This window comes from Aspergillus aculeatus, assembly GCF_001890905.1.
Source record: "Aspergillus aculeatus ATCC 16872 unplaced genomic scaffold ASPACscaffold_15, whole genome shotgun sequence".
NCBI lineage: Eukaryota > Fungi > Ascomycota > Eurotiomycetes > Eurotiales > Aspergillaceae > Aspergillus > Aspergillus aculeatus.
The window spans coordinates 135,092-153,108 of NW_017962990.1; the positions used below are offsets into that span (position 1 = coordinate 135,092).

Sequence of the window (18,017 nt, forward strand, 5' to 3'; positions counted from 1 at the left end):
CCAACCCCCATTATTACCGTCACCATCGCTATCATCATCGACTATCATCAAGTCAACTCGGTGGCTCCAGCTTGAGTGGGTGGTCAGATCGAGACTCCGACTGAGATATCCTACTACTACATAGGAATAAATCGTAGTCTTCATGGTATATGTATATCGTATAGCTTTGGTGTGGCGCTTCTTTCGGAGTGCAGCAAGCTGGCCGGTGGCGTCTTGCTAACTTACTCCCCACTCTGATTTGCCCATATTTCAATTGCGAAATCAGGCTACCCGCAAGCTGAGGGGTAAGTATGTGTAAGTCAGACTGGGGGTAGGAAACCCCTCTTTGCCTGAAATCTCTTTTCTGAGATCCATTTTCGGTCCATCATAAGCTGTTCGCCTCTTGCCTTCTTCTGCTGCCTGTGCTGGAAAGCCCCGCTATCAATGTTATAAGCGCAGATGCATCTGAGATGCTGAGTAGGTAGCTTACCCCTCCATCGGATCAGACTCGGCCCCATTTGCCAGACTGCCCTGCAGTGCACCCGAATGAGTTCTTCGATTGACGAGAGGCTGAAACCTACTGATCTACATGAGCACAGTCCTACAACTATGTACTACCTGCCATGTGGGTGCGTCCTGGATGCTCGGGAACATGGAACAGTCGACCGCAGCGCTCTGATCTACCTGTGTCCCTGCAAAATAGCTCGTCAGTTGTAAACCCTCATTGGCATGGTCGACAATTCATTTGACACCCTGCTGCGGAGTATCGAATGAGCTTCCTCATACAGACCCAGAGCCGGACGCACTGATGGCTCGTTCGAGTAAAAAAAAACGTTGAAGAGAAGGAGGGGGTTCGCGCGGGAGGCTAGAGTTTACCTTGAGAGAGTCCTTGGCCTTCGTGTGCTATCTCCGAGACAGTGATCAGATCATCTTCCTATGAGTACATTGAGTACATCCTTGACCTCTGATTTGGCGAGAATCCAATGCTGCTCGACCGGAGTCAACTATCAGTCATACACCAATGCTGGCTCCGCGAGGGTCAGCAGATGTCAGGAAAACAGGATAGAAGGAGGTCGTGAGCAAGCTAAACTCGACCGCTAGGCATGCTTGACACCGTCGGACACAATCTCGTTGTAACACCCCTTCTGGAGACAAGCAACGACAGGACGCAGGGTCAAGGGAACCCTTGGGCCATCTGGCGGTCATTGCACCGCCGAGCATCTTGAAGACTGGCAATTTCATGGCTTGGAAATCACTACATACCTATGAGTGGCAGCACCCCAGTCTCTAGGTATAACGCACGCATACTATATACACTTGGACCTCGACAACATTTCCTACTTAGGGCTGGGTGAAATGACGTGGGCTTCCTTGGCCAGCGATAACCCGCCCACATACTGCCAGAGGACACAAGCAGTGGAGAAGGAATAGCCTCGGTGCCAGGTAAGGAGAGGTAACCCAGGCATGATAGGTAGTATGCAGTTGGCTATTGTTATTAAGGTAGGGATTACAATGCCAACCATGCAGCAGTCAATTTATTCTTCCATGCGCCTATCTGCGGAGATCCGGTTGATAAACATGTTGCCATCAGTCATCTTTCCGCAGTAAGCTATAGACTAGCCAGCCCATTCATCCGTGATCCATCCATCCCTTAACTGCAATTCACCTACCCCTCAGCTGGTCACCTCGCTCTTCCATACTGAAAGTCTAACCCTAAATGCAAAAGCCGCGAAAATAATGAAGATCAAATGGGAGGGGCAACCTTGAACCGAGTCAACGCGACTTGTCATTAACTGCAATGATAGTCCGGCTAGGCATGAATGATCGCTCAGCCAAGCTCATTTTGACTGGCCGGAATGTAGCGCTTTGACCAGACGGGAGCCGGAAACTGAAGGTATCGAAGGTGACTTTGAGTAAGCTGATGATGGACAGAGAGTCGTGGAATTAATTAATCAGTTAACTACCTTAGTCCGTCACAAGTTGATAATGATCGTGAATTGAGTGGTTTGCCTACTCCATTTACGGGGAGTACTACGTACTGTACAAGTACGTAGTCAACTTAGTAGTCTAAGCTAACTGCTGAGATCCAGTTCCAGTTTGCACGAGGGATTTTTCGCAGCCAATGGAAATTTTAGTTGAAATGTCCGACGCCGGCACTGCGACCAACAACAAGAGACAACCGAGGAGCCCATTCATTCTTGTCATACCTCTCTTCTGGTACAAAGTGCTTCTATATCCACTCTTATTTATGCTAGCTCTATACTCACGTATAATCATGTATAGGTGCGCGCGCACACACACGAGCAGACAAACAGGGAGAAGTAGGCATGTCGCAGCAATAAAAACAACAACTGCAGCCCCGCTGAATGTGGGGAACCATCTCCGATGGAATCCAGGTCTTCTTTTCTAGCCTCGGAATCTAAACCGTGCTGGGCGATAGAACATGAACAAGCTAACTAACCCTGGTTTTTGTGTATCGCGGGGAAACGAATTGTTTACGCAGTCTGGTCTACTTTAGTATCCGTAGTTCACAATTCTCTGTCTGTGTTTCCTTTCCATTCATCGGATTAATTTTATACAGTAATAGAAGTCTTGTATTAGCAACCGGAATGACTTCACTTTTTAGAGACGTTTCCTTTTCCCTTTCCTTTATAGCTACGCGGATTGGGGCGTGGCTCGTGTAAGGTGTACTGTACATGCCCTATAAGATCGGATCGGAGTTTCAACTGCAGATGCAATGCGTGTTTGCTTTTTCTTTTTCTTTTTCTGTTTTTGCTTTTTTTATCTTTTTCATCTCTCTCTTTCCCCTTCCTTCCCCTTTCCTCCCCTTCCGCTCGCTCGTAGCTGTGCATCTGGGGAATCCGGCCCGGGATGACGGATGCGAGGTGATTTTCTCCCGCACCTTAGCTCATGCCCAGCTGCTGCAGGAGTGGTCAACTGGTGTTCGGTTTGATCGCCTGCCGGTTTGTCAAAGGAGGAGGAGGGTGAATCAACGAAAAAAGGGGCTCATTATCACATATCGCGGTGTGTTGTGTATCCAAAATGGTCTTCAGCTTTATGTCCTAACAGCCTCGCCGATGACGGGTTACCCATAGTATTGTAGAGAGCACAGCCGGCCGTATTGATTCAGTTCGGGAGGAGAACGAGCCGTACTCCGATACGGTCAAGGGAATAAACGGCTTGGTAAACCCATTAAATCACTTGAAACAAGTTACCAAACAACTAAGCCATAACTACATGCTAAGTTAGTGCTATTGACTACCAGTCGAACATGACTCCGTTTGGATACAGGAAGAAGAGAACGGCTTGACTATTCTGTACGTAGTTGTACTTCGGTTCTGAAAATAACCCACGTTAAATCTCGAAGACTGTCAATTACCTACTGGGTACGTAATCCTAAGAGTAGCTAACTTATAGCTTCTTGACCGCTAGTCAGTCAGTCAGTCAGCGAGTCAGCCAGACATGTCAACATCATCCACCAGGATGTTGATAGCGGTGGAATGATCGAATCGGGCCTCAGTGAACCGAGAAAAGCTGACGAGCTGCCTACTGACTAGGAAATTCTGACAGGTACAGTACAGTATGGGCTGGGTGCATAGGGGTCGGAAGGGTCAATGGGTGCGCCTTTTAATTGAACCAGTCGGTCTCCTCCATTTGGGACCTGGGACAGCAGCCAGCATGGAGACTACGATACGAGGAGCGTCGCAGCTGGTTGGTCCGTCATCATTAAACCATGTGGTATGACATTGAGTTGGTACAGTAAGTAGTCTACACCACTTCGCGCGGATCGAATTAAGCAAGCAAACCCCCTCTTCAACCCCAGAATTTTGACCACGGTGGCACAAATTCTGACGGAATCGTCAAAGCAAGCATCTCCGGTCAAGGCCTTCCTGGCCAGTGGGGAAAGGAGATGTTGACTCCACGTAGCCGAGCCGTCCGGGGCCCAGGACAAATAACAGAACGGATTAATGCCGGGCTCAAGCTTCCTCGCATTGCGCATCCATTTTGGCTTTCCCGATAGAGATTAAGCTGCTTCTCAAGCCCCTTCAAGTGCGACTGCACGAAGGGCTGCGGCAGCCCGGACTGGATAGAGTTGACGTAGCCAACGGTGATCATATCGTTAGAAACAATCGACTACTCCGTACTGCTAAGTGGCATGAGCGGATACTGAGGGTGGTGGTGGTGATGATGATGATGACGGTGATGGCATAGGCGGCGAGAGACCGGAGCATGGGCCGATATCAGATCAGATGATTGTCGAAGGAAACTCGATCTGACCTGGTCGGATCTGGTTTGATCAGGCGGATGATCCGCCAGTGCCGTTTTGGAAGGCCAAAGAGTACAAATCAGTCTTTGGTTCCGCAGACAGGCGATTATATGCGCGAAGTTTGCCTTTGGGACATGGTGCGGACAACAAATCGATGCCAGAGCGGGAGGGAGAGCGCTCGGAGCACTTCAGCCCATTCCTCTTCCTCCCTCTCTGTTCTTCTTCCTGTGTTGTACTGTTATTAAACCCAAGCCAGATGTCCAAAGGGTTTGTTTGACCGCCAGATTGTGAATCAATGACCATGCTGTTTCCTAGCTAGTTGACCGGTCTGGATATTCTCGCGTTCACGACCGCAACGGCCCTGCACTGTTCGACCGACCGATCGTCTGTTGCAACCGACGCCCAACCCCTTGGCGATGTTCAGGTGCTGCGCAGTATGGTTCTTCGACAAGCTCTCCCTCGGATATTTTTTCGTCGCGTGAGAAAGAATAAAGGATTATCAGCTGAGCCAGACATCGTGCTTGATAATAGCGATAGAGTGCGATCAGAAGTGGTTGCAATTCTAGGGACCAGCGACAGCAGCAGCAGCAGCTTAGGTAAGATTCCCCAAGTTAGCATGACGCCTGCTGGGATTTGCAAGAATGATCGACCGCCATTAAAGTCTGGAATGGAACAACCATCTATACAAGGCTACTACTTACTTTCTACATACCTTTACTCTCTATCACACACATTTCATTGACTCGTACCTCGCTACATCATAGAGAATAATGGTGACGCCGAGGGCCATGATGATCGCTGGGATCTTCTGTAGTATGCCGACCAGCCCAGGCCGTGGCGCATTACCTCAGCTCGAGTCAATCCGATGTCATTTTCCTACGTCGCTATCAACCCGAACCATGATTCAATTATTCTTAACTTTGGTTCAGGGATCCGTTTCTCTCGATCTTGCATGTCCTTTCAGGAAATGATCGTTCTCATGTCCCATGGCCCTTATGCCTTGCTGCATCAATGACTTTACTACGAAGTAACAGGAAAAGACATACGTCGTATCTGAACAGCAGCAGTAACAGCAGCAGCAGACATCAAAGAAGACGATGATTCCGGCTCGAAACATTGAACCAAGGCAGACTTTCTTCTAGGCTCTATGCGTGTCCTAACTATTCGATACTCCTGACGTACTTGATAGAAAACCAAACATTCTAGAAGGCATCAATGTCACACATGATTCGATTAATGGACACCAATGCCAACCTTTCAATGACATCTTCAAAACCTACTCTGAACTTTATCTCAATGTGAATCTCTTTGATCGAAACGATCGATTTCATCAGACATAGCTTGACATCAACATTGCATCAGGGCCAGTAGATAGAGGTCCATGGACGAAGTTATAAGGCCGCCCAGATTTGCCAAACTCTGCTGCAGGCTATCCAAAACTTTCGATTCCTTACACCTATTCAACTTTCGTCCGCAGACTTTCTCTATCACAAAGACTTTTCGCACACCTCATTAATTCCCTTCATCAACATGTCGAACCGCTACGAGAGAGAAGCCGAAGACCGCTACGAGGCTGACAATGACACTTCTCCTGTTTCTGGAACTGTCTACGACAACTCCTATGCCCATGAGACCCAGTCGGGACTGAGGGGACAGATTCCCGTTCAGAAAGACGAAGATAGCTATGACGACCCCATGCAGCCTCCCTATTCCAACTCGGACCAACAGCTTGGTAGGTTCCGCACCACCTTGGACGAACGATGAGTGGATGGCTAATTATTGTCTACAGCCCAAGATGAGAACGAGGCTATCGATCAGTCCAACATCCTGCAGGGAAGCCGCCTGCGTCATGCAAAGCCATCGACAAGAAACGCCTACAACGAAGGTCCGGATGAGGATGATTTGCCTGAAGAAGTGCTCTATGGCAACTCCGGTGTGTCCAGCACTGGTGGCGTGGCTTGAAGACATCCGACACGATGGTGGATATGATGCGCAACGTGGAATGACTGTACATGAGTTCATTTTTATTGTTCAGTGATGAATTGCTCTTATGTTGATATGTAATTACGTACTGTATACGACTTGAATGTGGAAGATCTGCCTAGCCAATTCTGCGGCAGGATATCGTTCCCATGAAGTGCCCGATATTGGTAACATTTCGGGGCACTTGATATTGATTGAATTAATTTCGGCCGTAGCCATAAAAGGGTGAAAGTGCCCTGATCAAGTAGGATGGATCTCAACGAGACTTGACGTATCGCAGACGATGTATGCATGAGTTGTGCCATGCTCCACATGACAAGCACCAAAGTCTTGCTTCTGTTTTCAACACTTCGCGCAGCGTGTGTTGCGGCTATCGAGCTATTTTGGAGCGTGATATTCTGGAATGGTGGAAATCTGCTGCCGCGCAGTATTTACCTGCCGATGCAACTGTTGGCAGATTGATTGATTGTGTGAAGCCAGTCTGAGTTTCATTTCCGAATGACGTATGATTCCGAACTTGAAGGGCATGGATGACCGATTCACGACAAGACTCGTGTCTACTACAGCGATCAGAAGATACCTTTGGTAGGGGCATGGCCTCGCACGTACCACAAATTGTTCTAGAGACTCTTCAAATAGCTCATTATTGACGCCCACACCCCCTGGATGCTCGACAGGAGACAACGGATTCTTGACCACTGCCGGACCATGATTAGAGATTAGCTTGGCGCATTCTAACAAATCATGAAAGGAGTATGTCATGATGTACCGTATTCGACGTAGAGATTGATGTAGATCTGCTGCAATGCAACGCGCATACTTGGACTCTTGATATCCGTGAGCATGACGAATTTTATGTTGGTTGGCGTCTCGTAGTAGTGCAGTTTATATTGGCTCGTCTTGTACGTGACGAAGCTGGAGTTGAAAGACCCTGGTCAGTTAAAATTGAACCCCTGATTCATGAGCCAGCCACAGCCTTACTTGTCGTCCTCTCCTCCCAATTTGCGCACCATATTGCGGAGCGAAAACACAGTACCAAAGATCAACTTCGCATCGTCATCGGTTGTCCGCGCGGATTGGCCAAGAAGCACAGGAGCGCTGGTAGCTGGCGCAGAAGCTTCCGAGGTCGGTCGCGAAGATTTGCTGCCTGAAGTAGAGATTGGACGAGGAAACCAGCGTCGTTTGTATATGCATTCCGCTAACAGCAGGGCGGGATGAGGTTAGCATGTGGAAATCTGGGGACGTCAATACAAGGGAAGCGGAGAGAAGGTACTGTACCGTGCCGGTCAAAGATATAGAAAGAATAAACCACCATTGCGGTAGAACGGACAGGTCGATGATAATTTGACAAGAACAGAAGAAGGGTAAAGCGGGAGAGAGTATGTGTGTGCAGAGAATCTGAGCCAAAAGTAAGAGGAGGATTCTGAGTCGTGAGTCGTGAGTCGTGATGAGATGCGGAGGTTGGAGGGAGGAGGGTTAGATAGCGGACAAGTGGACGAGGGAAGCTTGTGGGCGGTGAGCCACCCTGGTGTGTTTAGTTATCGATAAGCCTGTTGACTTGTACGTAGGATTACGGAGTAAATTACTCCATACTAAAACAAAAAAAGAGATCAGAGATCAAACACCCAGTACAGTACTATTTTTATCATTGATCTACTCTCCTACATATTATGAATGCTATCAACGTGAGTGAAATATGTCACTATGTCAATATGTAAGTTCGTCTGTATTGTATACTCTGGTCTATTTCTGGAGGGTTCAAATAAATAAATAAAAAAAAGCCCAGCCAGGATTATAGTTCCGACCAAAGAACCAATTCATAAACAAGAGTACAATACGGGGTACATAGTTATACAGTACATACGATACACACTTGACACTGTATACACACGTACTCCCAACCATCAGCCCTATAGCCTACAGCTGATGATCTCCGCTGTAAATCAACTACCGAGCGTAGTCTAGGCTGGTTAAGATGCATGAGTACATAGTATGTACAGTAGATACCATAGGGTGGAGGGTGAGGTTGAGCGAGTGTATACCGTATGTCCAACTGTACAGTAATTCCCCCCTCTCTCCCGTCGATCAATTATTCCTTCTCTTTTCCTCCACTCAATAAATTGCGACAAACCACCACCTTCTGCTTCGTGTATATTTTCACCCGTCTCTATACCTAGAAACTTATCAATCAAGCTAACTGTCTCATTGACCGGGCCGTCTTCTTTTCTTATGAAGCTGCTTTCTTTCTCTCCTTCAACTAGGCACTTGTACTGTACCTGTGGTGCTTAACTCTAACCCGCCATTCATCTCCGGTCCTTTCTTACCCCCCCCTCCCCCACACACATTCGCTTTCAAGGCAGCCGTCAATTTTTGATTCCCTCCCCATCACGGCAACCCAGCAGAGTTTCAGACAGGTCTTTGTCAGACTCGAACAGCCTTTGCGCTGTCGTTCCCTTCTGCTTCCCATGGCTCACGAAAACCTCGAGCTGGCCCAACAGAATGGTGCGCCAAGCGATCAAGCTCCGTTGCCACAACCCTGGCCCTTCCGTTCTGCGTATGTGCATTTATTTGCTATACATTCTTCTGAAATGGTACTGGTCAGGTTGAGATCTGACCGTGCACACAATGCTCAGGTCAACACCATCATATGGCAGCCCGCAGAGGCATCATCGCCGTAACCCAATAGTCAGGCGGCCGGTAAAGGTAGCGCCCATCCGAGAGTCTCTTCAGCCACATCTGCCGTCTTCCCGTGGCGATCAGTGTCCCATTGTGCAATGGTTCTGACTATCCTGGATAGGAGACGCTCGACGCACGCTCTGAGTACACTACGAGCCAGGATGACGGAACTGCTGAACACAGAATCAACCAGTATGTGATCAAGCAGGAAATTGGCAGGGGCTCCTTTGGAGCGGTGCACCTCGCGGTCGACCAATTTGGAAACGAATATGTAGGGTCTATGCTCATCCTCGCCATGAACTGACGGCATTTTACCTGCAATATTTAGGCAAGTGCTCGCGTGACTGACCCAGCCGATCAATAGGCCGTCAAAGAATTCTCAAAGGCTCGTCTCAGGAGACGGGCCCAGTCCCATCTGTTGCGGAGACCACGCGGTCCGAGGCGCATTCTGGATGGCTACGATTCCCCGCTGCATCGCCATTCGGCAGGCGTCGAAAACCATAAGCAAGATGCCCTCTACCTGATCAAGGAGGAAATCGCAATCATGAAGAAATTAAATCATAACAATCTTGTCTCACTGATAGAGGTCCTAGACGATCCCACAGAGGACTCTCTCTACATGGTTATGGAGATGTGCAAGAAAGGCGTGGTTATGAAAGTTAGCCTTGAAGAAAGAGCCGATCCGTACGAGGATGCTCTCTGTCGCTGCTGGTTCCGTGACTTGATTCTTGGGATTGAATACCTCCATGCTCAGGGCATCGTACACCGAGATATCAAACCGGACAACTGCCTGGTAACGAATGACGACGTCCTGAAAGTTGTCGACTTCGGCGTGTCTGAGATGTTCGAAAAGGATTCTAACATGTACACGGCAAAGTCTGCGGGCTCTCCTGCCTTCCTTCCCCCGGAATTATGTGTCGTGAAGCACGGCGACGTTTCGGGAAAAGCGGCAGACATATGGTCGATGGGCGTCACGCTGTATTGTCTACGCTATGGAAAGCTTCCGTTTGAGAAGCAAAGTATTTTCGAACTTTATGAGGCCATCAAGAACGACGCAGTTGTGTGTGAGGAGGAGACTGACGACAACTTTCGAGATCTGATCTCTCGGATCTTGGAAAAAGATCCGACAAAACGGATCCAGATGCATGAGCTGCGAGTAAGTTTGGGCGAGTGTAGATCCTCTGGAACGTACTTTGCTCATGTAGTGAACTGCAGGAGCATCCATGGGTAACAAAAGACGGGTTGGACCCTCTTCTGTCAGAAACCGAGAACACAGCGGAGATAATCGACTTTCCGACCGAGGAGGAGATGAATTCAGCTATCACTAGGACTATCGGGCATGTCATGGCTGTAGTAAGTATTTTTAAAATCCCCTTTGTTCCTAAGCCTTCCATCAGCGTATGAAGAACTCCTAACGAAACATAGATCAAAGCCGTGAAGCGCTTCAAAAGACTACTTGATCCAGCAAAGAGCGATCCTCCAATGCAGAGTATTCTCGGTCAGGAGTACGAGACACATTTCGTAGAGCCCCCACTGGAAATGGAGCCAGAAGAGAGTTTTGCAACTGGTCACTTGGGTGTGAAGAGCAAGGCTCAAAGTTTGAACACATACAACAGGACAGCTTGGGAGCAGCATTACGCCTTGAAAGAGCCTCACGGTCAGACCGAAGAATCAACACACAACCAACCGTCAGGTGGCGGTCAACAACTCCCCACAGAGGATCCCACCACTGTCAGCAGTTACAGAATTGGTACGGAGGACGCGCCAGAGAGCAAGGACTCGAGCTCCGTTCGCACTATCAATGTTCGAGGAGGATTCATTGACGACCCGCAACCCACCTCTACGCCACAGTCTCCGTCTCCTTTGATACCATTATCCCGAGCAAGCTCAGCAACAACCAAGCGCAGCGTTGAGGGGACGCGCGGACATGCACGCGACCCTCTCGAAGAAGAATTCCCCTTCCTCTTCATTGGGCCGTCATCTTTTACGGGGTCCCCTTCGAGCGAAGAATGTGACTATGCAGCGAATCATCTCATTCCTGAAGAACCAGGAAAAATGGCTGAGGATCCGGCCGATGTGGATACCGCCATGGACCTCGACCTAAACGCTGATATGGCCTGTCCGATCGTGAGCGAGTCCCCTGGTGCTGCGGACTTCGATATCTATGAGACTGCCTACCGACAGGAAATCGAGCGTATTCGAGCACCCAGCCTTCCTCGCAAGGGCAGAGAGCCCAAAGTGTACTTGACCCGTCGCGTAGAAGGTAAAGACGATGTGATGAGGCTGGTGGGTGAGAACGCCACAAAGTTGGGGCCAATGTTCGGTGTGAAGAAAACATCTAGCTCTGGATTGGCTTCTGCTGTGAGTGCAATCAAGCTGCAACTGGAACAACAGGGGAGAGTAAAATCCTCGGATGTACTGCCGTTGGCTACTGCAGCCGGAGTCACTACGACGGACGCACCGAACCCCGAGCGCTCTGCATCTCATTTACGAAACATAGTAGACCGAGTCAGAAAATGTGCAGATCCATGAAAGAATTGAGGGTGGCATTTCACTAGCATTAGCTGTGGCCTCAACAACAATAGATGACTAGTGGAATGGTCTATACATGGATCCATATTGTGCATTGTCTCGAATCTTCTGACCTCGTCGCATTGGTAGTGCTTTTTCTCTCCCTTGCACACCAGCTGTGTAGCAACAAGGACTGGGCTGAATCCTGTGCTCTTATGCAACACCATGCAATAATTAGTATTATACAAGTAATCAAGTATGTGACATAGAGAAGTGCGCGGCAAGTTAGCGCATTTGAAAAGACACCAGTAAAAGGCATGACAAAATTGTTGGCAGGGAGGTAGATCAAAAGAAGTATGACTTGCGAATCAGCAACACAAGGACTTGTGATATCATGTCTCATTGTTCATAAGGTTGCCGACCAAGCAATTGTACAGGGCATGAAACTATAGGTCTTTGTTGTTTTGTTCAAACGAATTCATAAATAATCTGTCGTCGATCCATATGCGCAGACGTAAGTGCTGGCAGAATGTGATATTCCAAAACTTGGAAACATGTCTCTAGAAGGCGTTCTTGCTTGAATTCTCTTCTCCAATTCGACATGTTTGACACGCCTGGACCCTTCTGCTAGATGCTCTAGCCCGAACATAAATAATATGCTTGCGCGCTGTAAGTAAGAAAATGTATCGTAGATCGTATAGAAAAGAAGCAGATAATAGAAGCTGCACATGAGTGGAACGAGCCATGCGTTGGGCACGTTCTCTGATATGGCTGGGCTGTCATCGTTACTTGATCGATCTTGTTCGCGACAACGATTTGAAAAGAGAGGGAAATTGTCTTTTGTGATTGACATGGAATCATTAATCGTGAGTCGATACTCTGAGAAAAGAAAAGGGATTTCCATCTTTTCCGGAATTGTACGTTATTCAGATCGAGTTTCTGCTGGTCCCTCTATCAATAATTCTGGAGCCGTCCCATGCGCTTCTTCTGGGCGCCTGGCGAGAGGATGAATTAGATTCCTCCGATTGCTCTCCACGAATGATGTCCTATCAGGCAGATGGGGCTCGAATGACCGATCGCCTGTGTCTCGTCTGGAAATCGATTCCTTATGTCCTAATTGTAGCGCTTGTGGCGAAGGCAGAGTTTGTCTCATTTCTGGGGGCCGCGGCAATTCTCTCATTGAAGGTATCAATTCCTGACTGGGCATTTCTTGCAATCGCGCTTCACCGATTGCTCCTCCCATTGATAATGGCCGCCTCGGTGGTGCAGGGTAGTGTGATACGGATTGAGACGAATTCAGCGGCCTGCCAACGACCTGGGGACCGAATAGAGGTACTCCAGGCCCCAGGCCAGCAGGACTAGTTGGTGCAGATGGCAATTTCCCCTTGGTTGAGCCGGATCGTCGCGGAGGAGGATAGGTTTCCCCGCGGGCCTCAGCAGCAGCCTTACGTCGTTCTGATTCAGCCTTGCTTGGGCGACCTCGTTTCCGCGGAGGTTCGCCTCTGACAGTGATACTCTCCGAGCTGGGAGACAAAAGAGCCGAGGCACCACTTTCGCTGCTGTAAGAAGCAGTACTGGTCGCAGGGCGTGGCTGAATTGCACGAGGGGTGCGGATCCCTTTATCTAGAGGAAACAGAGGTCGTTTACGCAAAGCACTGGGGTCCAAGGGTGCAGTTGCTGGCGGTGCAGATTCGTGGGCGTGAGGAGGAACCGGCCCACGGCCGGAATTGACAGATAATGGCACGTGCTGACACATGTTGTAGAACGCCATTTGGCAGGAGTTGAGTGAGCGACCTAAATTGATCGGCGTCAGCTAGCAGACATAAATCAGGAAGGGTTCTCTGGCCCAATGTGGGCTAGCACATGTGCTCAGTCGAACTGAAACCCCCAGGACATCGAATGACAGCTTTGTACCTTGAGGCAAGGGGATGTCCGTCCAGCTTGGCGTGATACCGAAATCCCGGATCATTTTTACTAAGTGGCTCGAGGGAACTCTGGCCTTCTTTAAGATCTCGGTAAGTAGCGTGTACTTGAGCCCATCGTTAGTCGTCCGTAAAACAAGTCACAGGATCATTTAACACTTGCGATCCCATTGATGAAAAGGTCCAACGAGAAAGAACAACAAATGAAAAAAGGGTAAACTTCGTACCTTCTCCTCCTCGTTCCATGGCCTCTCTGCTAGATTCGACATATCCAGTTGACCATGGAAGCTGGGTAGAAGCGGCTTTTCTTCTAGAGTCGGCCCAACCGGCGACAATGAGTCAATAGAAGAGATCGGGATTCTAGACAATGATGACAAGATGTAAAGAGTGACGCGCCACGCGACTTTGAGAATCCAAAGGTACACAAGCAGTGCCAAAGCCTATCAGGATAAAAGTGCGCACTGCGGCGAAACCGAGCGACAGCGTTGGAGAGCCACCAAGAACAGATTCCAACCGGGGAAGAAAAAGCGATAGGGACAATAGAAACAGGATATACTCGTAGCGAAATCAGAAAGAGCCTCCCAAAATGAATGATGCGTCTACAGCAAAGGAGCACCACGTGGACGCTCAGGAAGAAGCGCGTAATGTGGGTTAGCGAACCCGCAATCGGGGACAAAGGAAAGGACGACGCTCCAACTAACAACAGTCAGCAAACGAAGGAGAGGGTAAAGAATCGACGCGCAGAGAGTCGATTATAGACATTGAAGTTCAAAAGAACAACTACTTCAAGAAACGAACGCATAAGAGACGGGAAGCAGGAATAACGAAGGTCATATGAGGCAAGGGCAAAGGATGCCGTAGCAAGGCAAGTTCGGGCGAGGTGAGAGACGAAGCACCAGAATGGAAATGAAAAGAGGCGGCCTTGATGTTTGCAAATGACCACCACACTGAAAAAGGCACTGAAGAACAGAGACCTTTCACAGGGCTAAAGAAGCCGGAGATGGAATCAGTCAAACGATTGAACAGAAGAGGATCGGGGCCCTCCCCACAGGAAAGATATCAGCGGTCGACGTTGGAGATCGAACAAGATTATCTGGAACGAGCAGTTTCAACGGTGCATATTGGCACAGCACAGATAGAAGGGGAAAAAAGAATGCAGAAAATGGAAAGGAAGAAACAGAAGAAGCTGGACCAGTCGTTGAGTTGCACTGTATCATCCCAGGGACTTTTTCTAGCCAAACGGACTTTTTTACCCTCGGAACCGCGCAGGACAGTATTGTAGCTGCCACAAATGTGTGGCCGGAGGGAGAAAGGAAAGCTGCAGGGACTCCTTTCCGGGATGCTCACTGTCCGTCAACCGGAGACGATCTTTCGCGAACAATACAGAAGAACCACGATGGGTCAGGACTCAGATCAGACCGAATAATGAAATACAGCGGATCCAACCAGTCTCAAGTGGGATTAGACCGGGGCCCTACCGAGAACAGAATAGTGCTTCGAAAACACGATGGTTTCAAGTAACCTCAAGTTTGCATCCTCCTTCGACGAGACAGGAATCAAAGGAATCAAACAATACTTCACCAAGGAGGGGCTGCAGTAGCCCTGGCCGGCCCGCGAAAGGACAAGAACGGCCAGAAGGGGCACGACAGAGCATAGGGAAAGAGCTATGGATGCATGTTGCTGGGACACCATGGGAACCTGGCCGGGTGAGAGTGTAGGGGGCACAGGACCTAGCCGGGCTCGGCGTGAAGAAGTAATGCGACAACAGCCTGCAACTACTGCTGTACGCCCTGACTACGGGATGGAACCAAAGTTAAAGCCTTGTTTGTGGATTGGAGAAATACCGTGGAAATAGACGGTGGTTAATAGGCGCGAAGAAGCGTCAAGCCACGGCTGTGGACTGCGAAGAAGCTTGCCATTCTAGACCAAAGGTTCAGTCAACCTTTGGGGCGGAGAAGACCCCTCTCATAGGATGGAGTACGGTCTCCATAGCGTGCATGATAAGCGAATTACCGTGGAAGCATCCAGACGCACCGATGGGCTGGGTCGGTCGAGAGAGTGGACCGGGTACTGGAAGCAACAATTCCCAGGAAGATGATATCCAAGTCGAAAACTTGTAGAAGATTAGCTAGGGCGAGCTTCCATGGTCATTATCCATGTCTGGAGGCCCGCGTACTGTGAACATGGACTTCTGGCGTGCTTGCGGCGCATGCAAGAATGTGCATTGGCCTTATTCATGATAGCGGGAATGCACACCGCAATGACTGGCAGAAATTGGATAGCGGCGGAGGTGCTTGATAACCGCAAAGTGGGGGGAAAGGCTCCGCAATAGGCGCAGACGAGGAGCAAAATCCTGGAGGCTGGGTAAATAAATGGGTCTCGTTAGTGCAAAAAGCAATGGAACGAAGACTGCAAGGATGTTCCGAAACAGCCAGACCGGGATAAGTTGCTACTTGGCTCTCTCTCCGTCGTTCTTTCTTTCTCTTCTTCACCAAGCATGGTAGTGATTTTGACCCGGACAGTCTGTCAAGCTTGGTGGAAGCAAGCAGTATATGTCATGTATGATAACATTGGGTGGGACAAGGCTGCCCCCATCGAAGAAAATTAGATAAGTCACGGTGAAGGTGGAAACCATGTAAAGGGAAGCGAGTAAAGGTAAGCAATACTCATTGTAAAAGAGCTGTACTGGTCCTCCGTTGGGGTCCTCCGTTGGAAATAGCCAAAGGTTTGGAGTGAATGACATAAATATAATATTATAGTATCGTGCAGGAAAGGAAAGGGGAGGGGGAGGTGTGGTTGGGGTCTTCCTGCTGGCACTGTTGGTTTCATACCTACCATCCCGTCCACTAAGTAACAGACAGGGCGCGCAGGGACGAAATCCATCAGGAAGATATACTGTAAAGCGAACGGGCGATGATATTTGCCCACGGGGCAAGTTCGACGCATGCCGCTGCGCTTGAGCTGCAAGTTTTTCGTGGGTAGTAGTAGCGTGTTATTACTACTAGTTACTCGCCCATCGACGGAGCGTCTTGCGAATGGAACAGCCGATCTTGCCACTGACGGGATGAATCGACGGGTCAATTATGACCGGATGAACCAAACAAGCAGCAAGTCTTGAGTTCTTACTCGCTGTGGGAGGGGAAGCCACTGAATCGAAAGCGAGGATGGCCTGTACTCTGCAGCGTGATGTCTAATTGAGACTGACAATGGTCCATGCACGAGAACCATGCACGCAGGAGGGAGCAAGGCCCCGCCGATTCGAATCAACCGTCCAAAACGTAGTCTGCTTATAGTACCGTAGTCCTGCGTGGCGTTGAAACTGGGTCTTTTGGGGGAGGGGGGTGTTTGGCCCCCTACTTCAAATACTTCAACCTCATAGCTTTCAGCCACTTGCAAAACGGTGTTGGAGAAAGAAAAAGAACACCACCTTTCTCTGATGGACTGAAATTTAAACCGAGCCAATAGATGGTTGAGGAGGCAGAGGGGGAGGAACAGAGGGTGGAGTAAAAGAGTGAGAAGTCCAAGAGGGAAAGGATGAACAAAGAGCCCCGGGAGGGAAGAGAAGAGAGGGGGGAGGCCACGGGAACCTGTGGCGCAATTGAATTTACGGAGCAGTAGTCTAGTACCGTGTACGGTATCCGGTACCCGCCGTGAAGGTACCGGTGTCTTTGTTGGCAGGTGGAAAAAGACCGTGGCAGCCCCACATCTCAGGTACCCGTTGCGCTTGTACCGTAGTACTACTAGTACGAAAGCACGGAGTACGTAGATAGTAACCTAGTAAGTAAACTAACTATTCATGTAAGTAAAGTTACCATTCGGAGAAAAATCCAGACGGACAGGAAAGATTCCTATGGGTTGCAGTCAATCTCAGCACGCACGCTGCTGGTAATACTTGGTACGAGTATGAGCTGGCCTGTGCGAAGGAACACATTGAGATCAAATTTAAATGCTTGGGTAGTGTATCATACATCAAGACTAATTCACATGCGTACTACTTACTAATTGGGCATTTACCTGCATTGATTTTCTCAGTGAACCATTATCTCTCTCCTAGGGCTGGGCCATCAACTGTCATAGTGTCCGTAATTTTGTACGCTAACATTGTACTCTAGGTACAGTACATACAGTACATTGTCAATATCTCTGTAGTGGCATTTTTCCGGCTGGGTCAGTTACCAGCCAACTGGGACGACCAATCGATATTCAGTAGTATTTCATATTCGACTATAGTTGATACTTATACTACTCAGTAGTCTATGTAGAAACAATTAATCTCAAGGACGCGATCGATTCGGATGCTAATAATACCTGACACCGGCGTCATTCCATTTTCGGTGGTCCGGCAATACTAGGGCGGAGCCTAGGAGTCTAACTTGTTTCCGTTCCACTCTTTCCCCTCCTTCCCTCCCTCCCTCCATCCATCCATCTATCACTACGACGCTACCTTCTCTCGCGAAACAACATCAGTTCATGCATGTTTGCATTGCAATAGACTACCGCCGGTGTTGATTTCCTTGATCAAGTATAATTAGCAGTAAGCACTCTTTCTCCTTCCATTTCTTACAATAGTCCGGTCAACTATGGTAACATCCTTTCTCACTGACACGTGGCTGCTGACTGACAGACTAACATCAACTACTAATCAACGCTCTAAAATCTAACAAGTAAATCAGTCACCA

General features: G+C 48.9%; 4 protein-coding genes across 4 annotated transcripts; 2 read left to right on the forward strand and 2 right to left on the reverse strand.

Annotated features, from left to right (window-relative positions):
* Nucleotides 1-5,776: 5,776 nt before the first annotated feature.
* Nucleotides 5,777-6,208, forward strand: ASPACDRAFT_46266 (uncharacterized protein; the record flags this gene model as incomplete). The annotated part of the gene is made up of 2 exons (XM_020201756.1): nt 5,777-5,978; nt 6,036-6,208. 2 exons carry the CDS (start codon nt 5,777-5,779, stop codon nt 6,206-6,208), a joined length of 375 nt encoding a protein of 124 aa, XP_020053083.1.
* A 560-nt stretch (nt 6,209-6,768) lies between these two features.
* On the reverse strand, nt 6,769-7,544 carry ASPACDRAFT_54143 (TRAPP subunit BET5; the record flags this gene model as incomplete). The annotated part of the gene is made up of 5 exons (XM_020202844.1): nt 6,769-6,786; nt 6,839-6,927; nt 6,999-7,144; nt 7,211-7,427; nt 7,508-7,544. 5 exons carry the CDS (start codon nt 7,542-7,544, stop codon nt 6,769-6,771), a joined length of 507 nt encoding a protein of 168 aa, XP_020053084.1.
* A 1,150-nt stretch (nt 7,545-8,694) lies between these two features.
* On the forward strand, nt 8,695-11,437 carry ASPACDRAFT_46268 (putative calcium/calmodulin dependent protein kinase; the record flags this gene model as incomplete). The annotated part of the gene is made up of 6 exons (XM_020201757.1): nt 8,695-8,783; nt 8,863-8,932; nt 9,027-9,176; nt 9,270-10,061; nt 10,121-10,258; nt 10,331-11,437. 6 exons carry the CDS (start codon nt 8,695-8,697, stop codon nt 11,435-11,437), a joined length of 2,346 nt encoding a protein of 781 aa, XP_020053085.1.
* Nucleotides 11,438-12,338: 901 nt separating this feature from the next.
* ASPACDRAFT_33610 (putative AT DNA binding protein) lies at nt 12,339-13,607 on the reverse strand (the record flags this gene model as incomplete). The annotated part of the gene is made up of 3 exons (XM_020199970.1): nt 12,339-13,210; nt 13,331-13,445; nt 13,566-13,607. The coding sequence occupies 3 exons, from the start codon at nt 13,605-13,607 to the stop codon at nt 12,339-12,341; spliced, it is 1,029 nt and encodes a 342-aa protein (XP_020053086.1).
* Between the last annotated feature and the right edge of the window lie 4,410 nt (nt 13,608-18,017).